The sequence below is a fragment of the Protomyctophum bolini genome, assembly GCF_963924005.1.
Source record: "Protomyctophum bolini genome assembly, chromosome: 4".
Taxonomy (NCBI): domain Eukaryota; kingdom Metazoa; phylum Chordata; class Actinopteri; order Myctophiformes; family Myctophidae; genus Protomyctophum; species Protomyctophum bolini.
Window position 1 is genome coordinate 27,872,882 of NC_137865.1, and position 23,505 is coordinate 27,896,386.

Sequence of the window (23,505 nt, forward strand, 5' to 3'; positions counted from 1 at the left end):
CATTGAGTGTGACTACCGCTGTGGGATAGAAGCTCTTACTGAATCTGTTGGTCTTGGACTTGATCACTCTGTGCCGTCTGCCTGATGGCAACAGTTCAAACAGTGAGTGACCGTGGTGGGAAGTGTCTTTCATAATGTTCAGAGTTTTTTTATGACAGCGGTCTCTATGTAGTTCTTCCAGTGTGTGGAGAGGGCAGCCAACGATCTTCTGTGCTGTATTTATGACCCCCTGGAGCTTTTTCCTCTGCGCCACTGTACAGCTGGTGTACCACACACATATGCAGTATGTCAATATGCTCTCTATGGAGCACCGATTCATTTTTCATTATTCATTTTATCAGACATGCCCCCTTTATAAATTCATTGTAACTTCAAAATCTATTTTAACCTGATGGTTTCATCAAAAACACGTGTCCATGGTTCTGGTGATTGACATTGGCCTACTAATGCGTTTCAATGATACATTGGGTAAAATGGATTTTGAACTAATAATGGGTTTGTATAGGAATGTCTGATAAAATACTGAATCAAGCAACTTAAAAACTGAGTTGAAACACATAAGCCTGAGTAAAGTCAAAATGACCCCAAACATATTTGAAAGTGAAATATCCTTTTAACTCCTGTATTTTTGCCAAATTCCAATCCAGGACTTGCAGTTAGAGTATGAGCCACAAGAGCACACCTTGAACATTAAGTTTTGCATAACTTGTGTGGATGTGAAAATAAAATTTATTGCATGTATTTACACAAATTACATTACTTAACAAAAATTCAATTATTTATAGCTTAAATAATGACATTGTATGTATTAATGAATATAATTTAGTGATCTCAATATAATACATTCAACATTGACTAAAGTGATTTACAAATATTAAAAACAGTAGAAAATAGCATTTACATGGGCCAGTTGTGCTCTGTAAATGTATTGCAAGCTATACAAAGCACATTGAAATGTGACTTTATTTCCTGTGTAACTACAATGAAACATTAATAGTCAAATTAAAAACAAGTCTATACTGTAGGTGCCATCAATTCTCAGCTATAAATCTGATGTCCATCAACTTTGGCTTTTGCCAGGAGAAGGTCAGGTTGCAGCATGGTTAAACACAGATGTCCTAAGTCCATTTGGTCCTTCATAGCTTCATTTTAAGCAGCATCAGGTCCCATAGAGTGGCTCAGTCCGAAGATTCTGAGCGATTTCATCATCCATCCAGTGCATGACCAAAACGTAACAATAAATATGAGATCGACGTGTGGTTATACTCTTGGCTTTACCCTCCAGTACTCTTGCTTACTGCTTTGTTGGCTCTCTGACTTGGATTTCCGCATCCTGTCAAGAGACAAACAATGTCTATTGGCTTGGACAGAACAAGATCATGGGCAGACTTTCAGAGTGCAATAAGAATAGTAATATAACAATAATATAGTAATCATCAACGTCCTGAACCAATTTCAGATGAGAAAAAATTCAATTTTTAGTGAGTGACAAAAGGAGTGATGCGACACGCATTGATTACTTACTTGCATACGTAGTAGATAACAACTGCAAGCACGACTAAGAGGAGAAGAGCAACAATGACCACGGCTGCAATTAGTCCTGTCTGCCCTGCATCACTCGAAATGCTGAAGAGCTGGAACTGCTCACACCTACTGCCTTTATAGTTGTCACCGCACCTATAGCAGAAGATCAAACATATCCAATCCATTGTCAACTCAACACAGTATAGAAAATAATAGAATAGAAACATTACCACTCACATAAACCTTTGAATGGTATATGGAATTGTGATTTATGGAATGTTATGAAAACTTTACAGTATATAATGCACGGTATGCACCAAAGTTACTTCCAGACCATACTGTAAAAATGCAATTTGTATGAAAACTTACACACAGGAGAGTGTGTCCTGCATGGAAGGTATTTTATAGCATGTTCCTCCATTCATGCAGTAGGTGGACTCGGGCTCACTGCAAAGGTCACCGTGATCTACAGGACATGGACACAAACAGTGGTGGAAAAAGTACTCACATTCTTTTACTTAAGTAAAAGTATCAATACTGCAATGTAAAAATACAAGTCTAGAATTCAAAATGTATTTGAGTAAACGTACAAAAGTAGTTTTCTAATGTCTAAAATGTATAAGACATTTTGAAAATAGCCGATATACCAGCTTGTAGTTCGTCTATTGGCCGAAATGTATAGGGCTGAAGTGTTTAATGTATGTTTTGTAATAATAATCAAAATCTTCAAAGTAACTAGTAACTAAAGTTTTCAAGTAACTGTAGTGGAGTAAAAGTATCATATTTGCCTCTGAGATGTAGCGGAGTAGAAAGTGAAAGTACTGAAATTTTTAAATTGCCTACTCCAGTAAATTTAAAGAAATACCTCAAAGTGCAGTACTAAAGTACAATACTTGAGTAAATGTATGTAGTTACTTTACACCACTTGACATATTTAAATGGCAACATTTACAGGAAAGAAGCTATGCAAGGCATTCATATCCCCCTGCTTTTCACAAGCTGAACAGGTTCTTGTATTTCCTTGTGGTGTAGGAGAATTCCCATTACAAATCAGATTACATAACATAGTTTTTTTCTTAGTACAAAACCAGGAGGTTGTGATTTAATTCCTAATCATAATTGCTCTATACCTGCCATCATTTGGGATGCCCTTCGTTCTTGTCGTCTGCTAAAATTCCAAAATCGGTGTTGATAAATACCTGAGAACATGTGAGGCAAAAATGTCAGAATGATCAATCTCCAGTTGTTACCCTCCAAGGGTAACAACTGAACATAAACTATCAGTTATAAATGTGTTAGATCCATTTCTTTGCACCCCATGAGGTCTCAGGTCTCACATGAGGAAGATGTTTTGAATTAAATAAAATGTAAACCCCTTACCTGCTCAAGAAACCCTATAGCTTCGGTTTAGTACAAGTTCCCAAGGTGAGTCAGAGTGAATGCTCTAAATAACTGAGAACTGCTTTTTGTTATAGGCCTATAGCCACTGTCATGTGGGCGGGTTCCACAGAACTGAAATATGTTGTTTGTCCACATTGTAATTTATGACATGCTAAATGCAGGATACTACCCGGTGTTGTGAACTAATCTGGGAAGAAAGTGTAATTTGGAGAATTAGTAGGCCTATTATACAATATGTGACTATGTTGCTAAAAATCATTTGTCATTTGCAGGAATGTGCATTATAATAATCTGCACAGTAACATCCTGAATGTTCATTTAAAACTGAGAGTGCATGTGGCCCTATAATAATATATTTGTTTTGCTGTATAGGCTATAATATGGCCCTTTGTGGGAGAAATAGCATTGGCCTCAAAGTAGATTTGTGCATGCTGAAATGCTTTAATTTAATGAGGTCCATATTGGTGATGACCTCACCTGTTTGTCAGACTTCCACATTTTTTGGAAGCAGACAAACTCAGATTTTTCTCTGTTTTTGCTGACAGACAGGTATGAGCTATGGCATGAGGCACCACAGTGCCTAAATGCTCAGGCATGAATGGAATCGTGGGAACTTTTACAGTCTAATGGTATTCAGACATGTAATTACTATTTTTGGTCAAGAACCGTTAGTTGACTCATTTGTATTCTTAGCAGCCATTAGACGATAATGGCCTTAAGCCATGTAATAGCCATGCAATTTGGGCAACTCACAAGTTAGTTATTATGAGATCATAACGTAAACGCCTCTGATCAAGTAATATGATTGTAAAACATTTACCACTTTAATGTGTATCCGTTATGCCTATAGGCCAGTGGATCTCAAAGTGGGATCCGGGGACCCCCAGGGGTCCCCAGCTAAATGATAGTTTGGAACAAAATGGGCCCTTATGGGTCCATTTGGTTCCATTTGTATACTCTCAGAGTTAAATTAACATAGATTTTATGATTATATATTGGGGTCTCAGAGTGAATGTAGTTATAGAAATGCCATTAAATGGGGGTCCGTAGACTAATGCATGTCAAACTGGGGGTCCTTGAAATGTAACGGGTTGATAATTACTGCTAGAGCCGTACAAATCTTCTCTTATGGGGGTCCCTGCATGGCATATCTCTTCAAATGGGATGGACGTTCGAGTACCCGCAAATAAACTACTTTAACCCATGTAATTAGGATTTGGCCAACAGATGTATTTTGTTAATGACATTTGCTTGCTTGATTGATTGATTGATTGATTGATTGAAGTATTTATTTGCAGAATTACAGTATATTTCAAGCACAACTCAAAACAAAAACTGTTAACTGTGGACACCATTTGTGTTACATTTGTTTACAATAGGGTCCACCATTTTCAATTCATCATAACATTTAGAGACATATACACTTCTATATAGACAAAAACAGGAAATCATCATGAAGGAGGTAAAAAGGGAAATAAAATACAGTGAGGGGAAAAAGCAGCCGGTAGGTGCCCTTTGAGAGCGGTTTTGAAGGAGTCAAGGGATTCGCATGTCTTAATGACAATGGCCCGGTTTTCCAATGGACACCTCTTACACCATGGTGTAAGAGGTATGGTGTTGCACATGCTCAGTTGCCCTCTAGGCCATACCACGCCTGAGGCCTGGTATGGTAGGCCTCAGGCCTCAGGTCTACCATTCTTTTTAATTTAATAATTGGACTGCTGGACAGCTGACAGTAGGCTCTCTTCACTCTTAAAAAAATGTAATTCAATTTAATTTATTTGATGCTGAAGTAGGCCTTGTTTATTATAAAAGTTTTTATATTCAAATGAGACGAAGAAGGTCAACACTCGCACCACACATTTCTCTGCGAATGGTTTTAATACTGCCATATGTCGACAGGTGTGTGTAGGCTAAAGAGGCTTTAGGGAAACAGGTTTGTGTATTCATGCAGGAGGCCTTACGTGCGCAATGATGACAGGTATGGCTGTGCTCTAGTCTAGGTTGTCTATGTTGTTTTGTTTGACAGCGTTTCCCAAAAAAGGACATAGTGTTTGATTGGCTGGCCGCACACAGGCTTCATGTGCGGCCTAGAGGGCAACTGAGCATGCCTCTTACACCATGGTGTAAGAGGTGTCCTTTGGGAAACCGGGCCAATGACAATGAGCGTTCCACATTTTGGTGGCAGGAGCAAAATTTATTTAGTCCCTTGTTTGTGCCGAATCTGGGTTGCATATGGTTTGTTGAACTCCCTCTGGTGTTGTGGGTGCAGTGGACTTCGTTGAGATTAAGGAAGTATTTAGACAGGTACATGCATGGGTATCTTGGTGCATGTGTATCAAATCTTGTGGACCAGACCCATTGCAAGATGCTGTACTCTGTCGTCAATCCTAAGCCATTCCAGCCTGTCAAAGTGGGCAGGGGTGAGGTGGGTTCGGCGAGTGAGGCCAAATAGTAGCCTGACCAGTTTGTTTTGGGAAGTCTGGAGCCTTGTTTTAAGGGCCTTAGAGGTGCTGTGTGGTACCAAGAGGTGCATGCATAGTCGAAGAAGCCGGCTTGTACGTGGGCTCCTGTTAGTGTCACAATCCGTGGTCCCTAGTGGTCCTTGTTCCTAGTTTTGGTTAATGTTTTCTGTTCTTGTGTGCTTTTATTTTGTAGTATTGTTTCCTGTATGCCTTGTTACTGTTTTCCTGCCTTGTCTCACCACCTGTGATTATTAGTTTGCTCCACCTGTGTTCTGTTAGTCTCTTAGCCAATCCCTGTCTTGATTTTAAGTTATGTTCACCTGTACCCTGTTATCCCTGTGTGTATACTCCCCTGTTTTCAGTTCCTCGTGAGATCTTTGTTGAATTGTCATAGTAGGCTAAGTGTTATGTTCCAGTCTCTGTTTAATAAACAGTTTGCATTTGTTTGCAGTGTTCCGTTCACCTCCACCATCTGTTCTCTCCCCTCCAGGTAAGATTGCATCCAGTTTGGCTACATAGTACATATTGAAGCAATATAGGCTAGGATTATTCGGCAATCTTGTTGTATTATATTCTTTCATAAATACTCGTTCAAAATCATTTCAAAGGATACTCTAGTGAATGTAAACTATTTCGTCGACGTATAGGCCGGCCTATATGCTGTTATCGCGAGGAACTGTAGCTCAAGAGGTGAAGAGAAGCGCGACTCGCGAGTGTGTTTTTTCCCCTCCTTTCCTTTTTTTTTACGTCGACGTTTCTAGGGTGGCGTGAAAAGAGGACGTCTGCACTCTGCAGGCTCTTCGTGGTTCGCAGCAACAGCAATATAAGATTAGTATAGCCGATCGCCTCGATTTATCTCGGCTATGCCGCTGTCCTTGAGAGTTGTGCTCGTCACACATCCGTAGGTAATGGAATCCCCGTTTCAGAACCTGGACAGCGCCTGCTTGTGAACCTCCAATACAGTCAGTGCATTATTATTACTGGGTCTGGGCACATGGAGTCCCTAGCGTGATTGTGGGGAAAGCCCCGCGAGCAGGACAGGCGCGAGTTGGGTATTATGCCATCATCAATCCTTAGTTTCAAAGATGTCGTTATAATGCAATGATAGATAATCTTGTTGAAGGATGGTGCTTTCAGTCGGCGGTGGGCTTTTTCGTGTTGCACTGTTAAGAGGCAATTCGGCTGCTGCTTGGCCAATGCAAATGAGGAGAATCGCAGCCTGCACACAGCACCATCCGAGCATCGCTTCCATGCACTGATCATCATCGACGAGGGATATGTTGCCATCATCACTACGAGGGCAAAGGAGTCACGACCACACTTTACACAATGTAGAAGGTAGGTGTGCTTCGTGAAGCTCGACGGTGTTCAGTTGCTCTGGGCATTTAGCCTTGAATTCCCATTCGAGCTCCTCCATTAGTTGTTAGCAATAAATATCATGTTGCCGTCTACATCCCATCTTGTATTTGTATTTTGTGCACATTAACTAGAACGAGAAACCAAAGCTGGGCATTGTATTAGACAATATGAACTGTATTTGGCTTGGTGCATGTAACTTGATGCATCTTGATCTGGTTCGGGAGGACTGGACTAATAGGCTATACATACTTGTGTCAATAGGTTGGCTACAGCAATATAGCTTGCTTCATATTTTGTAGGTGGAGGAGATTGCTACACTCTTGCTCAGTATAAAAGTGGCTATTGGAATGCTATATATAATGTTGAGATCTGATTATTTCCATCTTAAGTGTGTTTAACCCAAGCCAATGCAAGCAAATGGTAGGCCTATATTATGCAAACTTCACAATTTGCACATAGGTACATTTTTACACTTTGAGAGTTAGATTTTGCAGTGTAGAGATGAGTCTGTATAGGCCTCAACCTATAAGGACTCATGAATGGACCCATAAGGGGCCATTTCTACACTCAGAGTTAAATTAACACTCAAGGATTTCGCAGTGCACTCAATTTCACAGTCGTTCACCTCACACATACAGTAACTGATCTATTGTATAACCACTTGAACCCCAGCATGCATATTCTGGTGACATTAGACAAACATAGCAGATATACGAAGAAATTTGGTGTAGAGAACAGGTACAGTACAATAACTCAGGTCCGCTTTACTAAGTAAAGAGAGTTTAAGTGGTTAAGTTACTTATTTATCTCTTATTTATGGCATTGTGCTAAAAGCTATGTTAGTGGAGGCTGTGGTCATGCACTATCACTTTGCAGCCCTTGAATGACCTGAATTGATTCATCTCAAGTGGCATTTAATCTGCTGTGCTATACTACATTATTCGGTTATGGTCTGTTATTGCTGTGAATGCTGATTCCTCAACTCACTGTATGAGAGGTTTCCCTGTACTTTTATGTGTTAACACATTAGCCAATATATGTCCCTGCAATACTGTGTACTTCAAACTTGCTGTGCTCTGCTAAGATGTTGATTGAGGATTGGAGTGTATAAATGATGCTTAGTGTAAATGACAATTACAGCGCTGCTTGTGCATAGCGGCTTGCGATTCAAATGCTGCTGACAACTTGCACTGCCTTCTAAGTGGTGCTTGCACACTAAGGCTTCGTTTGCGATATACTAATGACGATGGGACTGTTTGTGTAATGATACACCGCTCCCTTAAAGGTGGCGGTTATGTGTTTGTGGTTCTCCTGTTTGGAGGTCTCATTTCTGTTCTCCGCAAAGCAGCTGGAGTGTGCTTTCACTGAATGGACTTGGACATCAATGGCTCTCTATCCTATGACACAAAAAGCCAGCTTCCTGGTGTACTTGTTATGCAAGAGGTGTGATGTTTCTCAGCCTCTGATTCACAGAACATTTTTAATTAAACCCTTAGCAATTTAGCTTTCACTGCCAAAAAAGTGACAGAACGGAAATGCATTCATTCATTTGAGCAGAACCTCAAAGGTCCCTCAGAAAATATAATGGACTAATATTGAAATACAACTGGCTGCCGTAATTGCTGTCTTTTCTTCACAGACGTGACTTTGTATTTTTTTATTTATTCCCCCCATAGGAGCCAAGTCTCTGCTGTGGTGAAATAACTCACGATAGGGGTCGTTTAGTGTGGACGTTTTCTTCCCAGCATCAGGGCATCCAACATGAGCAACCACCAGTAAGTATCACACCAACAGACGCAAGTCAGATGCCATATCTAAGAGAAAGTGAAATCGTATAATCTCCATTTATTACCACTCACACATGCTTTAGCGAGGGGCTACATCGTGTGATATAGGATGTGATTATGAAAACAGCACCTGCATGTTTAGTAACTCCCCTGTGACTCTCCTGTGAATGACTTTGAATGAAGGTAGGGGGTGTAGGGAGGTGTGTCCTCAGCATGCCTCTCTTCAGAGGAGGAGGAGGACAGCCTGCCATCTCCATGTCTCTGCTGGCCTCTCTTAGCATTCAGGAGGGTTGTTCACTTGTCATCTTCCCTTATTAATAATTACTCTGTGTGTGGCCCCCCAGACAGACCCTGCATCCTGATGACAGCCCCGGTCAGGGCTAAGAGAAGGGTGGGTAGGGTAGAGGGGGGGGGTGCAGAATGGTGTGTGTGTGTGTGTGTGTGTGTGTGTGTGTGTGTGTGTGTGTGTGTGTGTGTGTGTGTGTGTGTGTGTGTGTGTGTGTGTGTGTGTGTGTGTGTGTGTGTGTGTGTGTGTGTGTGTGTGTGTGTGTGTGTGTGTGTGTGTGTGTGTGGCGCGCAAGGGGACTTGAATTTGTGCAATCATATGTGGTCTGGTGTTAAAGACGCAGCTCGATGTACCACCAGCCAGAGGTGTGTATCTAAGAACAGAGGTTTGTGCGTGTGATTGATTGATTGATTGATCTATTTGCAAAAGGAAAAAAAGTGTTGTTGCTAAACTTGTCGCAGGGTTTTGACAGCATAAAGATGTATGTATTAATGCTGTTGGTCGTGGGTGACTGCCTGGTGAAATGACAGAAACGCTCGTGCAGCAAGAGGTCTGTGGAGCTATTTTCACCCTTTCTCTCAACTGGATGCTACTGTAAATCCTTTCTCTGTCTCTGTTGGTCTCTTTCTCCCTCCCTCCCTCCCTCCCTCCCTATCCCCCTCTCTCTCTCTCTCTCTCTCTCTCTCTCTCTCTCTCTCTCTCTCTCTCTCTCTCTCTCTGCCTTGTCTCTGGTTGTTTTCCCTGCCTCTCATTCTTTAATGTTTCTCTCTATCTGTAGTGATGTGTAGAGGATCTCTACCTTGCACACAGGAGACAGTGGGAAACCGAACTGGAAAAGTATTAGCACAATACAGCACTTACTGTATTTATCACTTTAGAATAGAACCTTTTTTTTGTATGCATTCAGAATGTGTAGTGTACTGTGCAATCCACGAAATCACATAATAGTCCACAAATTATATAATTTCCAAACTGAAATTATATTGAATGAGCTCTTTCTGTTCTGTGTGTACTGTATATAGTTGGCATATACCAGGATATACGACAGATTTCATAGCATTTTAGTGGTTGGTGATTGCCTTTATACGTGTTTGAGGCAGTGCTCTTTCTTCAGGCTTTATACTGAGCTATTTGTACATTTTGCTCCATTCAGTGCACAAAGACAGCACACCACACATCCCGAGGAGCCAAGTGGCTTTGAAACAGGTCAGCTAACATTTACTGTAACTAACCTCTGTGTCACGTGGTCCAGAGCCACGCTGCGGTTATTTGCCTGGTGTAAGCAATGCATCTCTTTTCTCTCATTATAGAGTATGATGCACTGATTGCCAGGTCACTGCTTATGCTATTTGCTCTTGTTCATCTCACTGATCATGTTTCATCATCATTCAATCATCATTCAATCATAATCATTCATGCATTTGTGCATATTTGATGGCAGATAAAACTAGAACTGCACTCTGTCTAGTGCATACTTGCTTGTTGCACTTGTGCGCAAGCAGAGCGCGCAAGTACTTTTGACCGCTACAAACTGTCAAATCTGGTCTGGTGCCAGATTACATACATGTATACATAGGAGCATTACCTTTAATCCTCCCAACACTAAAACATATCGCCATTACGTCACCATCGAAATTCTGGCATTGGGTCCTTTAATCCACATCTTTATTACGTCATCATTGAGAGCTAGTTATACCAGCTAGTTATACCAGTGCCGGGTGGATTAAAAGAACTGCCTCTATGTATATGTAATTTGTAAGTTGATTAGCAGTATACTGTGCTTACTTTGCGCCGTATGCACCGTCCCAGCATTTTCGATGCGTATGCACCGTCCCAGCATTTTCGATGCATATGCACCGTCCCAGCAAATGACGTAATGACTAGTTGTGCCTGATAAAACCAATGGTTTTAGATGGTGGTGACGTAATGACGATATGTTTTAGTGTCGGGAGGATTAAAGGTAATGCTCCTATGTATACGTGTATGTAATCTGGCACCACTGCCGTGTCAGGCACAAGTAATCATTACGTCATTTGCTGGGACGGTGCATACGCATCAAAAGTGCTGGGACGGTGCATACGCATCAAAAGTGCTGGGACGGTGCATACACATCAAAAGTGCTGGGACGGTGCATACGCATCAAAAGTGCTGGGACGGTGCATACGCATCAAAAGTGCTGGGACGGTGCATACGCATCAAAAGTGCTGGGACGGTGCATGCGGGCCCTGGGCGAAACTAGTACTTGCGCGCTCTGCTTGCGCAAGTAATAATGAAGTAGCCACAATCACAATCTTGTAGTTTGTAGCATACATAACTGTAGGTGTGGCAGATTATCGAAATCATGAATAGATTTTAGTTGTTGCTGTAACACCTTTCAACTATTGACTATTGAAGTGTTTGTCTCACCATAGGCTATTGCATCTTTCTTACTAATGCAAGAATACTACTGTACATTACTGTGTTATTATTGTTTACCATTGTGCCCACTCAAGTGCTTTTGATGCTTTGCTGCAACTGAGACAGCTGGTTGTAGAGGTCTACCAGTTGCAGAGCAGATCTCTGTCAGTGTGCAAGGCATCATCCTCTCTTCCTGCTGTGTCCGTGGCTTGGATACGAATGGGCGTATTCACAGCAGCAAAGCTTCCTCCAAAGGAAAAACTCCCAACTGCAGTAATTTACTAGCAGGAACCTTGAGAGAGCGACCATTAATACAAAAGCACCACGTTTACAAACATCCCATTGTGCCAGTGGCCTGAGTCAGGGATGCTGCTGGTATGGGGGAAGAAACTGGCTGGTTCCCATGGAAGAGACTTGGCTCACTGCATCTTGCTTTCCTGATAATATCAGGGCAGTGAATTGCTGTGTGTAAACTGTAAAGGAACAGCCAAGAATCCGAAATACAGTCTTATTGGGCGAGACGCAACCGCAGGGTTGTAGACAGCTGGCCTGAGAGGCTGTGGCAGTGAGTACTCAGAATGACAATGACACCAATGCCCTCTGCACAGCAGTTTATGCTGAGGAAGCATTTTGGAACCCTTTCCTTTTTTTGAATGGGTGCATCGAAATATGACTAGACAGTCACGGTCATCTCATTGTTAGCTTTTGGCTCATATACCTTTAACATACTATATATATATATAATAAGGTCTTTGTTGTATTATGAATAAGTGCTATAACTAATCCCATTGAACTCATTGCTATAGGCTACTATAATGTAGGACATATTGTGTAACCACCACAACTTCATGGAACAGGTGCCAGGACAATTTAATGCAAATCAAATGTAGGATGTTTGATTATTTGTCTTTCTGGACTTGGTTGTTGTGCCCTGCATGTGTTAACCACATCCTGTCTTATCTTACAAATTGCAAATGGTACACGGCACGGCACGCCCTTTCCTGGGGTGCTTGTCTTTCCTGGGGTCCTTACCAGTGTCCCCTCTTTCCATTGCTGTTTTCGTACATTACACCTCAAATGATCAGACGTCACTACCCACTGCTTCCAGAACTAAGCATTACAACACCGTATTCTAATTCCTCCCTATACATTTGCCTCTTTGTGCCATTACTGCCATATTTATTTTCTTTGGCCCATTTGGCTTCAGTACCGATTCTAGACAAAAAAACAGATCCATGTTGATCACATGACCATTTAGATTTTAGATCATGCAGTGCACCGATTTGCATGAAATTGGGATTATATCTGAAGTTCAGTCAGGACAACTCAAGAATGGATGTAATATAATTATATTTATTGAATATAAGATTAGCAATATATTTATTATGGTTTGGCGATGTATTGGATCTGCTTTTTAGGTACTCAGATCAAGCGCATCAGTCCCGTCCAATCCCCCGTACCTAAACAGTAGATCCAAAACGACAGGTGGTAGCTGGGGTGGAGGTGGGTGAGCAGCACGTTGATACAGCAGCAGCAAGCAAGCAGGGAAGCAGAGGAGGAATGCAAACCTCCGGTTAAGATGGATGGAGTGAGTGTGTGATTGGCTGAGTGAATCATGTGAATGAGAGCGTGATGCTGAGGCGGCCCAATTAACGGCCAGCAGCAACTGCACTGAGGTTCCCTGACTGAACTTGCTCTGCGCATGTCTACGACAGGCACAAATGCTCATGAGCAGTGTTGGGGAAGTTACTTTTAAAAAGTAAGGCGTTATAGTTATCGTTACTTATCTAAAAAAGTAATTTGTTACTTTACTTTACATGAAATTATGAAAGTAACTACTTTACTTTACTTTACTTTAGAAAATAATAATATAAAAAACGGCCGAAACCGAATACCGAATATAGGAACTTTTTTTTTGAAGCTAGATATATAAAGAATAGGGTTGGGAGACTTGGGACTTCATTAAAAAACATCTAATTAATTGGAGGCTTTGTGATGAATTCATCTCAATTAATCACATTTTAATCGCATATCAATAGGCATATTTGACCTGAGCAGTGAGCTTTTTTTCTACATAAGCATAGGCAATAAAACAAGTAGTAATAATTATAGTGATAATATTATCATTCATTGTTAAAGCTCCCATTCGTCTTTGTGTCTGCCCGTGTGCTCGCAGCAGCGAGTGTGAGGGGTTGGGGAACGGGGTTGTATATAGTGAAACTAACGTTAGCTCCCATGCTAGCTAATGGCTTCCCTCGTCAACAGAACACCACCACAGATCGGGTGGAAGCTGCTGATATCACGTTGCTTGTGCCCGTGGATGGGAAATAAGATTTAAAAGGCTATGGAAGCGTGGATGAAAGGCAAAGCACAGATGTGTGCAAAGTTTTGTCGGATCTGCCTGTGCATTCCGTCTGCTGCAGTGCGTGTGTGTTCTGTCAACTTCTGTGTTGACTGGCTGAATGCATAGTAAAGAGCGTCATCATAAGCATGCGCCCTTCCTGCGCTGGAAGTAGCAGATCTACAAGGTATCTTACCCGTCGCAATGCACAGCACGTTGGGCTTGTACATCTGTGTTTCTCCCGCAGTTTAGTTGAATTATATCGATTCACAACTTTATTTGCCCCCTTCACTTCAGCAGCACAGAGACGCCTGTATGATGATAGACTCACGGACCTGCATGGCCAGACTTTTTTTTCTGATCACATAAGTTGACATAACGCCATAACGCGGGTAGCGCTCGCACAATAACTATAGCGCCGTTATGGAATGGGGAAATGTAAAGCGTTAGGTTACAAGTTACTGCAAATAGTAGTTACGTTATGTAACGTAACGCATGTAAGGGCGTTAGTCACAACACTGCTCATGAGTAATGAAAAAAAAAATTGTTTTACATAAGTCAGCCTCCTTATGGCACTATAAAAGGCAGATGTGAAAAATGCAGGACAAAAGCTTTTCCTTGGCCTCTCTAGGGAGTGTACATACAAAGTTGTACACAGATCGGTGCAATTATATAAAAACACGAATCGGCCTGATCGGCCACAATGAGCCTGATTTGAACATTTTTAAGTGGCATTTCCTCTGCCTAGTGGGCAGAGGAAGTGTTCGTGTTGCACTGTGTTCATGATTTGAGGCATTTTGTTCATAACGGACCAATCCTGCTAATTTTGGAAGGCAATCTTAGCCAATTGGGATGGAATATGGACAGACACGGACGGATGGACGTGGTGCGAAACATACTCTCTCCCCATTCGTTCGGCCTGGTGGAGACAATTTAACAAGCTAGAGTCCAATTGGAATGTTTTCCATGTCTGGACATGATCCAATACAACACAATGGCCTGAGGTTATCTGATATATTCGCCTAGTAAGAGACACTATCGGCCTGAAGGAGACAATTAAACTGTGGGGAGAGTATGTTTTGCCCTCCGTCCGTGTGTGTGTTTGTGTGTGTGTGTGTGTGTGTGTGTGTGTGTGTGTGTCCGTCCGTTAACAGTTAATCTCCGGCACCGTTAACCCGGTCGATGCCAAACTTTGCATGCACACTCCCTAGAGGCCAAGGACAAACCTTTGACATGAATATTTCACATCTGCCTTTTAGAGCACCACCAGGAGGCCGACTTGCGCAAGCAGAGCGCGCAAGTAATAATTTCGCCCGGTCCGTATGCACCGTCCCAGCCAACCCGCCACTTGACGTGTATGCAAATAAAACAGCAAATTTGTGCCTGGTTTGCTGGGACCAGATTACATAAATGACCATATTTCTTACGTCATCATTTAGAGCTAGTCATACATATACTATATATAATCAGTAAAATAAAAGCAAATTGTGCCTGATTTGCTGGGACCAGAGTACATGGTGTGTATATGTATGACTAGCTCTCAATGATGACGTAAGAAATATGGTCATTTATGTAATCTGGTCCCAGCAAACTAGGCACAAATTTGCTGTTTTATTTGCATACGCATCAAGTGGCGGGTTGGCTGGAACGGTTTTTGGCGCAAAGTAACCACAGTATACCGCTAATCAACTTACAAATTATATATACATATGTAGGACTAGCTCTCAATGATGACGTAAGAAATATGGTCATGTATGTAATCTGGTCCCATGCAGCAAATCAGGCACAATTTGCTGTTTTATTTGCATACGCATCAAAAGTGGCGGGTAAATGACCATATGTCTTACGTCATCATTGAGAGCTAGTCATACATATGTATACATATGTAATTTGTAAAATACAATAGCAAATTGTGCCTGATTTGCTGGGACCAGAGTACATGGTGTGTGTATATGTATGACTAGCTCTCAATGATGACGTAAGACATATGGTCATTTATGTAATCTGGTCCCAGCAAATCAGGCACAATTTTGCTGTTTTATTTGCATACGCATCAAAAGTGGCGGGTTGGCTGGGACGGTTTTTGGCGCAAAGTAACCACAGTATACCGCTAATCAACTTACAAATTACTTATACATATGTATGACTAGCTCTCAATGATGACGTAAGACATATGGTAATGTATGTAATATATCTGTGCCTGATTTGCTGGGACCAGATTACATACATGACCATATGTATATGGAATTCATACATATGTGTAATTTGTAAAATAAAATAGCAAATTGTGCCTGATTTGCTGGGACCAGATTACATACATGACCATATGTCTTACATCATCATTAAGAGCTAGTCATAGATATACATATATATGTAATTTGTAAGTTGATTAGCGGTATACTGTGGTTACTTACAGAGAATATGATATAGGTGGGGGAGTTATGTTTGTTATAAAAGAAGATATTTCCATTAAAATAATTCAAAATGAAATCAAGATATTAGAAAAAATAGAACACGTATGCATACATGTAAAAGATAAAGATCTATATATCATTCTTATGTACAGATCACCTAAAACAGACCTTTCGAAATTAAACACATTTCTCGAAAACATGGTAAAGTATATCTATCATCTCCGACTTCTGCAATTATGATAATAGGAGATTTCAATGAAGACCAATATAGTGAGAAATGTAGAAGTATAAAGACCTTCATGTCAAGATTAGGCTTTAAACAATTAAATACAAATCCAACTACAGATTACGGAAGTATTTTAGATCATGTATATTTTAACAAATGTGAAAGTATTATTACAGAAATTGAAGTTAGACACATATTACTCTGATCATGATTTAGTATTAATATCACTATAGTCCAAGATGAAATACATTTAAAACAATTGACAATAAATAATAAAATAATTATACTGTATAACATATTTAAATTCAGTTTATATACCTTTTTTCATCACATATCAATGATTTATTTTTCTTTGAAAAACTAAAAAGGGATCCAGAATATTTCTAAATCGATAAAAGTGTATTTCTTATATAGATAGAAACTTGAACCATACTTAATAATACTAGGTGTTTACATGCATAAAGTAGGTAGGTAGCAAATAGTTACACCTAATAATTAGACATTTCAAACGTTCCTTCACAGAGATACTGAGATTCCACAGTTTACAGCGGTCGAAAGTACTTGCACGCTCTGCTTGCGCACTAGTTGGCCATTTATGGCCTACTAGTGTGCAACAAGCAAGTATGCACTCGACAGAGTGCAGTTCTAGTTGATCATATTTTCTATGGATGATCAATTAAACTTATAATATAAATAAAACAAATGCCATTAATTCATCAGTGATGGACTCGCTACTTGAGCCTACAATTATTTGTCATACAAAGAAGTATAAATGGCTTAAGGTGGTTTAGATTTCTGCTTCCTTGTGGCATGTCTCTATATTGCATGTCTCTAAAAAAGACTGCCAGTGTTTGACGTGGCTGTCCTTGCCTGCATTGGCAATGGCAGACGTGATCTGATATGCAGTGCTCCACCCCCTCCCCAGTATGGCAACTAGCCACTCAACTGGCTCTGCACATAATGGCTCCTGATTCCTGGCTATACTGTAGCTCTGTGATTGTCTGGAAATGTTTTGATATGCTGAACAGTTCATGTCTGTCATGAATGATTAGTGTTCTTGTTACTGTCAGTCAAAGGTGGCAAGTGTGCAGTGCAGACAACAGACACATACTGAGTATGGAGGCATGGGAACCCTGGGTTAAACTGAATATCTAGCCGGACTTACAGAAGGCTATCAACCTACTGTAACCTATACCTACTGTAGGCTATCAAGCCAGACTATTTCTTTCACAATCTTCAAATGCTACATTTAAATCCACCCCATAAAAGTTGAAAACAGAAAGCTGCCTTGAGTTAACATCTGATCAAACTGGAAGCGACCAATCACGACGCAGTGTTTTGTCATATGGAGATGGCAGCAGAAGTTCCCAGCTCCATTATATCTTTTTTTCTGAATATTTTTAAAACAATACCCACATTTTTCACAAATTATATCTGTATATAACGGATTCAAGAGCATCATCAAATCAAATGTACATGTGCATATAGTCTTGGTATTGTATATAGCATCATCATTCATAGTATAGCATCATAGTGTTCTAGGGTTAAGCATATGAAAATGGTCTGAGCCAACAAGTCTGTGCCGAGAGACTATAAGCAGGACCCATTTGGTTTCAAGGTTTCATATATCTAACGGGAGGATTTGCTGTCCTTTCTGTGATGCCGGGAACGATGGCAGCAATTTGGATTTGCACAATGCTATTACTTCATATCAGAAAGTGTATTTGGAGTGATTCTCGGTTGCCTGTGATAATAAGAAAACAACCTTTGAAGTGAGTAAGTTAAGCAGGGATTAGTCATTCAGTAGCTCAGGGATGAAGAACGCCTGTTTTCCTCTCCGAGCCTGACAACATTCATATTTAATTTGGGAGGTAAGGGCTACTTGGCGGCCTCTACTGACCATCTTTCCATTTGACCTCTACACATCACCAGAACGGAGGCCTCCGGTCCACCATCCCAATGCCTTTTGTTCCCTCTGCCCTGTAATCAATGCCTTCCTTGACTGTTAAGTGTCGGAGTTATTGATGTCTCTATATCGGCTGTACCGGGATGGGTGCCAAACCGTGCAAATACTCCTGTTCCAGGTTGCCTTCTCCTTGACGGCTATTGGCCGAGCTTGGGGGAAGCACAGCCCCCCCTCCGCCTGCATAGCCCTGTTTTATAGGCCCTTCAGAATAAAATAATTATATTTCAGCTGGGCTTTGTTATATATACCCAGCCAAGAAAATGTAGAGAGATAAAGAAAATGCACACTTTGGAACTGATAAATTAGAATCCGAAAACCAAAAAAACTGCTTCAATGAAACCTTTTTTTCCCTACAAAACTGTAATGCGACAATAAACTGTGTGCGACTGTGCGTGGGTCTCCAATAATTCACACACTGGATAGTTACTCCCTTAGACATGCAGTATTTAATAATGTGTGAAAAAGAAACACATGTGCAACATCAAACATATAAGCAAACTTCAATTATTTATGGGACAAAATGTACATCAGAAAGGCACAAGTAAACCAATAATGTATATTTTCTATAATTTCATATTTAGTTTTTCTTGTGCCTTATGGTTGAAGTATTTCCCCATGTGTACCAAGAAATGTAATGATGATCATCTTTACATTTCTTTTTTTCTGTGATCGACGGGGGTCAATCAAGGACTAACATTCAACACCTGTATACAAACATTGAACTGAGATTAATTTATGTCAAAGTAGGGTCCAGGGTTTCTTGAATGGGTTCCAAATGGACTGTAAATGTCTGTAAGAGTTATATATGGGGGTCCTTGAAATTAAAATGTTTGAAAACCACTGATTTATATCATCTTTTTTTTTTTAGATATCTTTTGGGCTTTATTGACAGTATAATAGAGCGAGACAGAAAAGAGGACGAGAGACGGGGAATGACACGGAGCAACGGTAATTCGAAATCAGGATTGGAAGCTGCAACAGCTGTCCTGCTGCATTAAAGCCTACACGTGTTATGCGCCTGGACCGATAAGCCACCGGACCCCCCTGATTTACTATTTAAAAAAAAATTTCACTGTTTTGTTTATTCAAGATTCAGGGTATACAGTAAATCAAATGACAGTATATGTGACACACCCATATGAAACATTTAAAAGATAACAAAATGTTGTGAGTCCATACACAATATTGTGGTAGCATAAAATAAAAATATGAAAATTAAATAAAAGGTTGCATAGTCCTATGCTAACATGGAAGCGACACTAATACAAACCACATAACCTGAATCAAGTTTTGAAACAAAAACAAGACAAGATTTACTATAATTAAAAAAATGGTTGAGCAACACCACTGTAACAATGCCATAAAAAATATGGACAAAGTGTTCTCCGGGTCTGATATGGACGTAAGATGAAGCCTGTCAGTCCTTGAATTGTAAATCGCCATCTTTCTAGATCCGTTTGGGCCCAGCTGGCCATTGGCTGTCCCAGACAACGAGGCGGGACTTCCCCAATTCTTCTTTGTTGGTTTTTATTTTGACTCGAGCTGGGGGTGGATCCCGATCATAGACTGTAAAGGTAGCCACGCCCCGCAAAACATACTCGACTTTATGGTAATCTTTTTAATAAATGGGACCATCATTTTACAAAAAGAATATTATGACATGAGAAATGAGACTTTAAACTAGTGTCTGGAAGCAGAATGTATTCATGACCATGTTTATTACGGTAATACAGTCTAGGTGAAGTTGGGCCCAAATACATGGACCTCTATGGAGCTATGGGGTTTTTTGGGCCCAATGACAGCGCCACAACAGGCCATTATATGAACTTTCAGGAAGTCAGGATTTCCTACTGGCTTCGGACACTATTGGCTTCACTGCCCCCCTGATTATGCTTTAATGCTGTTGCATGATGTGCCATGTTTCTCACAGGGCTGCTGCCCAGGCTGGGACGTCTGAGCTGGAGGTGATCTCCCAGCAGGTGGAAGAGGACAACGCGGCCCCGCCAGCCCAGCTCGTCAGCTACGCCTACAGAGACCTGCCTCTGGCAGCCGTGGACATATCCCTGGCTGGGTCCCAGCTCATCTCCAATCTGGATGAAGAGGACAACAGAGAGGGGTATGTAAACGACCATATCGCATGGCATCACCCACCATCGCTGCCCGCTGAAACCTCATTTCAGTCAATCCAGATAGAATGTACTTATGTACTTGTATGAACGGTCATCATTTACCATAAGCCACACTGGACAAGTAACAAGTCAACGCCACAGGTCAGTTAAAACCAAATATCACACACACACACACACATACACCACGCACACTACGCACATTTATTTCTACAGTATTAATTTAATTTATAAGAAGGTTTACACTTTCAGTGTTAAATTAGCATTATGGAATTTACTGTGTAACAATTAACATGGCACTGCAGATCATGAACTCGTCTGACATGCAACTTGAGTGCAGGATACTCATGTAGAAGCCGGAAGGTGTAGAATTTGGCCTGGTATTCAACGAATGTGGTGTTGCTCATAAATCCAGCATCTTGGTGCTGGTGGTGAAACTGCAAGTTTCAACGGCTGATATATGTAGAAGATAATTTCATTCAAAGTAGCTGAAAATACATTAATAGAATGATTACCAGGGATAATCAGTTTAATATAAACTATAATCCAGTGATTAGTGTTTTCAATGCTTGATGTTAGATGTCTGGAACATTGCCAGTCCTCGGTACAACAAGGACTGACCATGTTATGCATAATTGAGACAGAATTTGCTATTTCTACGATCTCTTATCTGGCCTGGCAGAGAGAAGCTCTGTCTTCACTCTCTCTATTGCTAGTTATTTCACATGATAATTATACCCGACGGCCGACGTATCAAATCACCTCCCATTGTTTATGGAAAGCTGCAAGTCTGAGGATATCCACCACCAATGAATTCATTAGTGTCACCCTGGTACATGGACAATGCTTGGTGATGGCTGGGTGACGCAGAGCTATCTCTCTCTGCCAAAGACAGGACTTTGCTCAGGATGATGGCATTGCTACTGCCATCATTTCAGGAAAACACCTGAGCTTTGTATAGCTGTGTCCCGCTCGTCCTGGTGGTGTGTTGTTTTTTCATTGCCATGGGCAGGATGCGACGCGCTCCACCCAGTAGCCAAGCCACGTCAGGTCCTTTACTCTCCAATCAGAAAGCGTGACTCACAGCCCTTTCGGCACGTTGTGACACTGGCATGGATGCAGTCAAAGCAGACAAAAGTGCTTAATTGGAGCATCCGGCATTTAGCCATTCTAAGTGTCAGCTGACCACACATGGACGGACCTTGCCTGGCCTGGCTGCGGTCAGGCCCTGTGGGATGCATAGCATGGGCAGATGGGTCCTGTTTCAAACACACACATGCGCACACACACGCACACACACACACACACACACACACACACACACACACACACACGCACACACACACACACACACACACACACACACACACACACACACACACACACACACACATTGCGTACAACACACCCCAGGGGCCAGGGCCGCAGCTGAGTTCAGGAACTGGCAGGCGTTCGCTCTCATCCTCACTGTGGGCACTTACATTGGAATGGGGCCATATGATACCCTGCTCACCTGGGAGGTGACAGCAGGGCATAGTGGTGACAGTGCCAAGATGGGCATCTAAGGGATTTGTGAAGTCAGATGCTACAGCGTGAATAGAAAGGGGGTATTGATCATGATGAGAAATGCTACACTCTTCACAAGGTAGGATTGTGGTTTGCATTGTATATAATACAGAGACCCACTACAAATTGACAGCAGTGACACTGACTCAATCTGAGTTACAGTCAGCATGTTCAGCGAGTATTATCTAGATAGGAATTTGTGATTTTAAAACCACGGGCATTCCAAGACATGCCTGCCGTCACAGTTTCACTGCAGCCTCAAGCACGCGTATACATCTCTTGGCAGTGTACCTGGAAACAGGAACTAAACAAACACGTTGCAGGTTTTGGTGGCTCTGTGACTCATGCGTATAGCATCAGAGGAATGGCCCAAAGGGAGGATGCGGTTTCACACCTTCAGCTATTAGGTCAATTAACATAGTCAGATGGACAAATAACAACAGGGCAAGGTGCAGACTAATTGCCTGTAACGTCATGGACTATTTACCTCCTGTAGGAGCATATCTTAAAGGTCATTTCAGCATGCAGAGACTAATATCATCATAGGCGTTTTATATTTACTTAGCGTCACACCTAATGATCATTCTCTGTGATGTCATTTGACATTCCTACACCTTTATTATAAATTACCTGTATTTCTGATAACCAGTAAGACGCACGCCCTAACCTAGGGTGAGGTCGCGTGCACACATCCCATGATCCGCCTGGGTGACGGCGACGGGAGACTGCTGGGCGAGCTTTGGTATGGGGGGTTAGATCAACATAATGGAATGAATTCTGCACTGGTCATATATGGAGTGTGTCTTGAGTGTACAGGGTTTGATGAGGTCAGATCAACAAGAGTTGCTGGCCAGCTCCATACAGTATATGCAGATCTAGGTGATGATCCAGTCTTCTCCATGTATGGTTATCCAGGGTTTTATGAGTTCAGTGTCGTGATATTCATATACAGTATGGAGATGGAGGCGTTAAGGGTCTCCATGATGTCACATGATGTCACGAGGTCAGATCCATATATAGAGATCTAAGGGTCTCCATGATGTCACAAGATGTCACGAGGTCAGATCCATATATGGAGATCTTACAGTACGTTTTAACAGCGGGCGACAGCGAGACGAATTTTCCTGAAGTGCATTATTTGTCAATGGAACCCGGCAACTACTGGCGATAGAGGCGATAGCAGGAGAACAGGCGGTGGTCGAAAAGTGGGCGGAGGAACGTCGGCCGAAAAGATAAAAATAATTCATCTTTTGGGCGATAGTGGGCGATTGGGCGATAGCCAATGAAATTCAAGCAACGTTGGTCTCTAAGGTCTCCCGCTGTTAAAACGTACTGTAAGGGTCTCCATGATGTCAGGAGGCATGATGGATTGGCAACCATATATGGAGGTGTGACGGATGGACACAATCACGCAACTATATGGAGGTGTGACGGATGAGGCATTTCCGGGGGTCCCCAGCCAAAAAGGTAGAAAACCCCTCCTCTATACTAGGCCCCGCTTCTTTTGCGGTGTGAGTTTGTAGATTTGTAGGCTATTTTTGCTGAAAGTTCACCCCAGAAGAGGTTCAGTGAAGTCAGAGTTGGGGTAGGATTAAGCCCACACAGAGGAATTATGTAGATTAATTATCACATTATAATAAGGCTGTA

General features: G+C 41.5%; 1 protein-coding gene across 1 annotated transcript in view; it reads left to right on the plus strand.

Moving 5' to 3' along the window:
- Positions 1–8,510: 8,510 nt before the first annotated feature.
- Positions 8,511–23,505, plus strand: part of tmem266 (transmembrane protein 266) — a gene marked incomplete at its 5' end in the record, with an annotated part of 85,466 nt that continues 70,471 nt past the window's right edge. Inside the window, 2 exons of the mRNA XM_080762154.1 lie at positions 8,511–8,524; positions 20,097–20,282. Of these exons, the coding sequence (XP_080618280.1) occupies positions 8,511–8,524; positions 20,097–20,282 (200 nt within the window). The remainder of the gene's footprint in view (positions 8,525–20,096; positions 20,283–23,505) is intronic.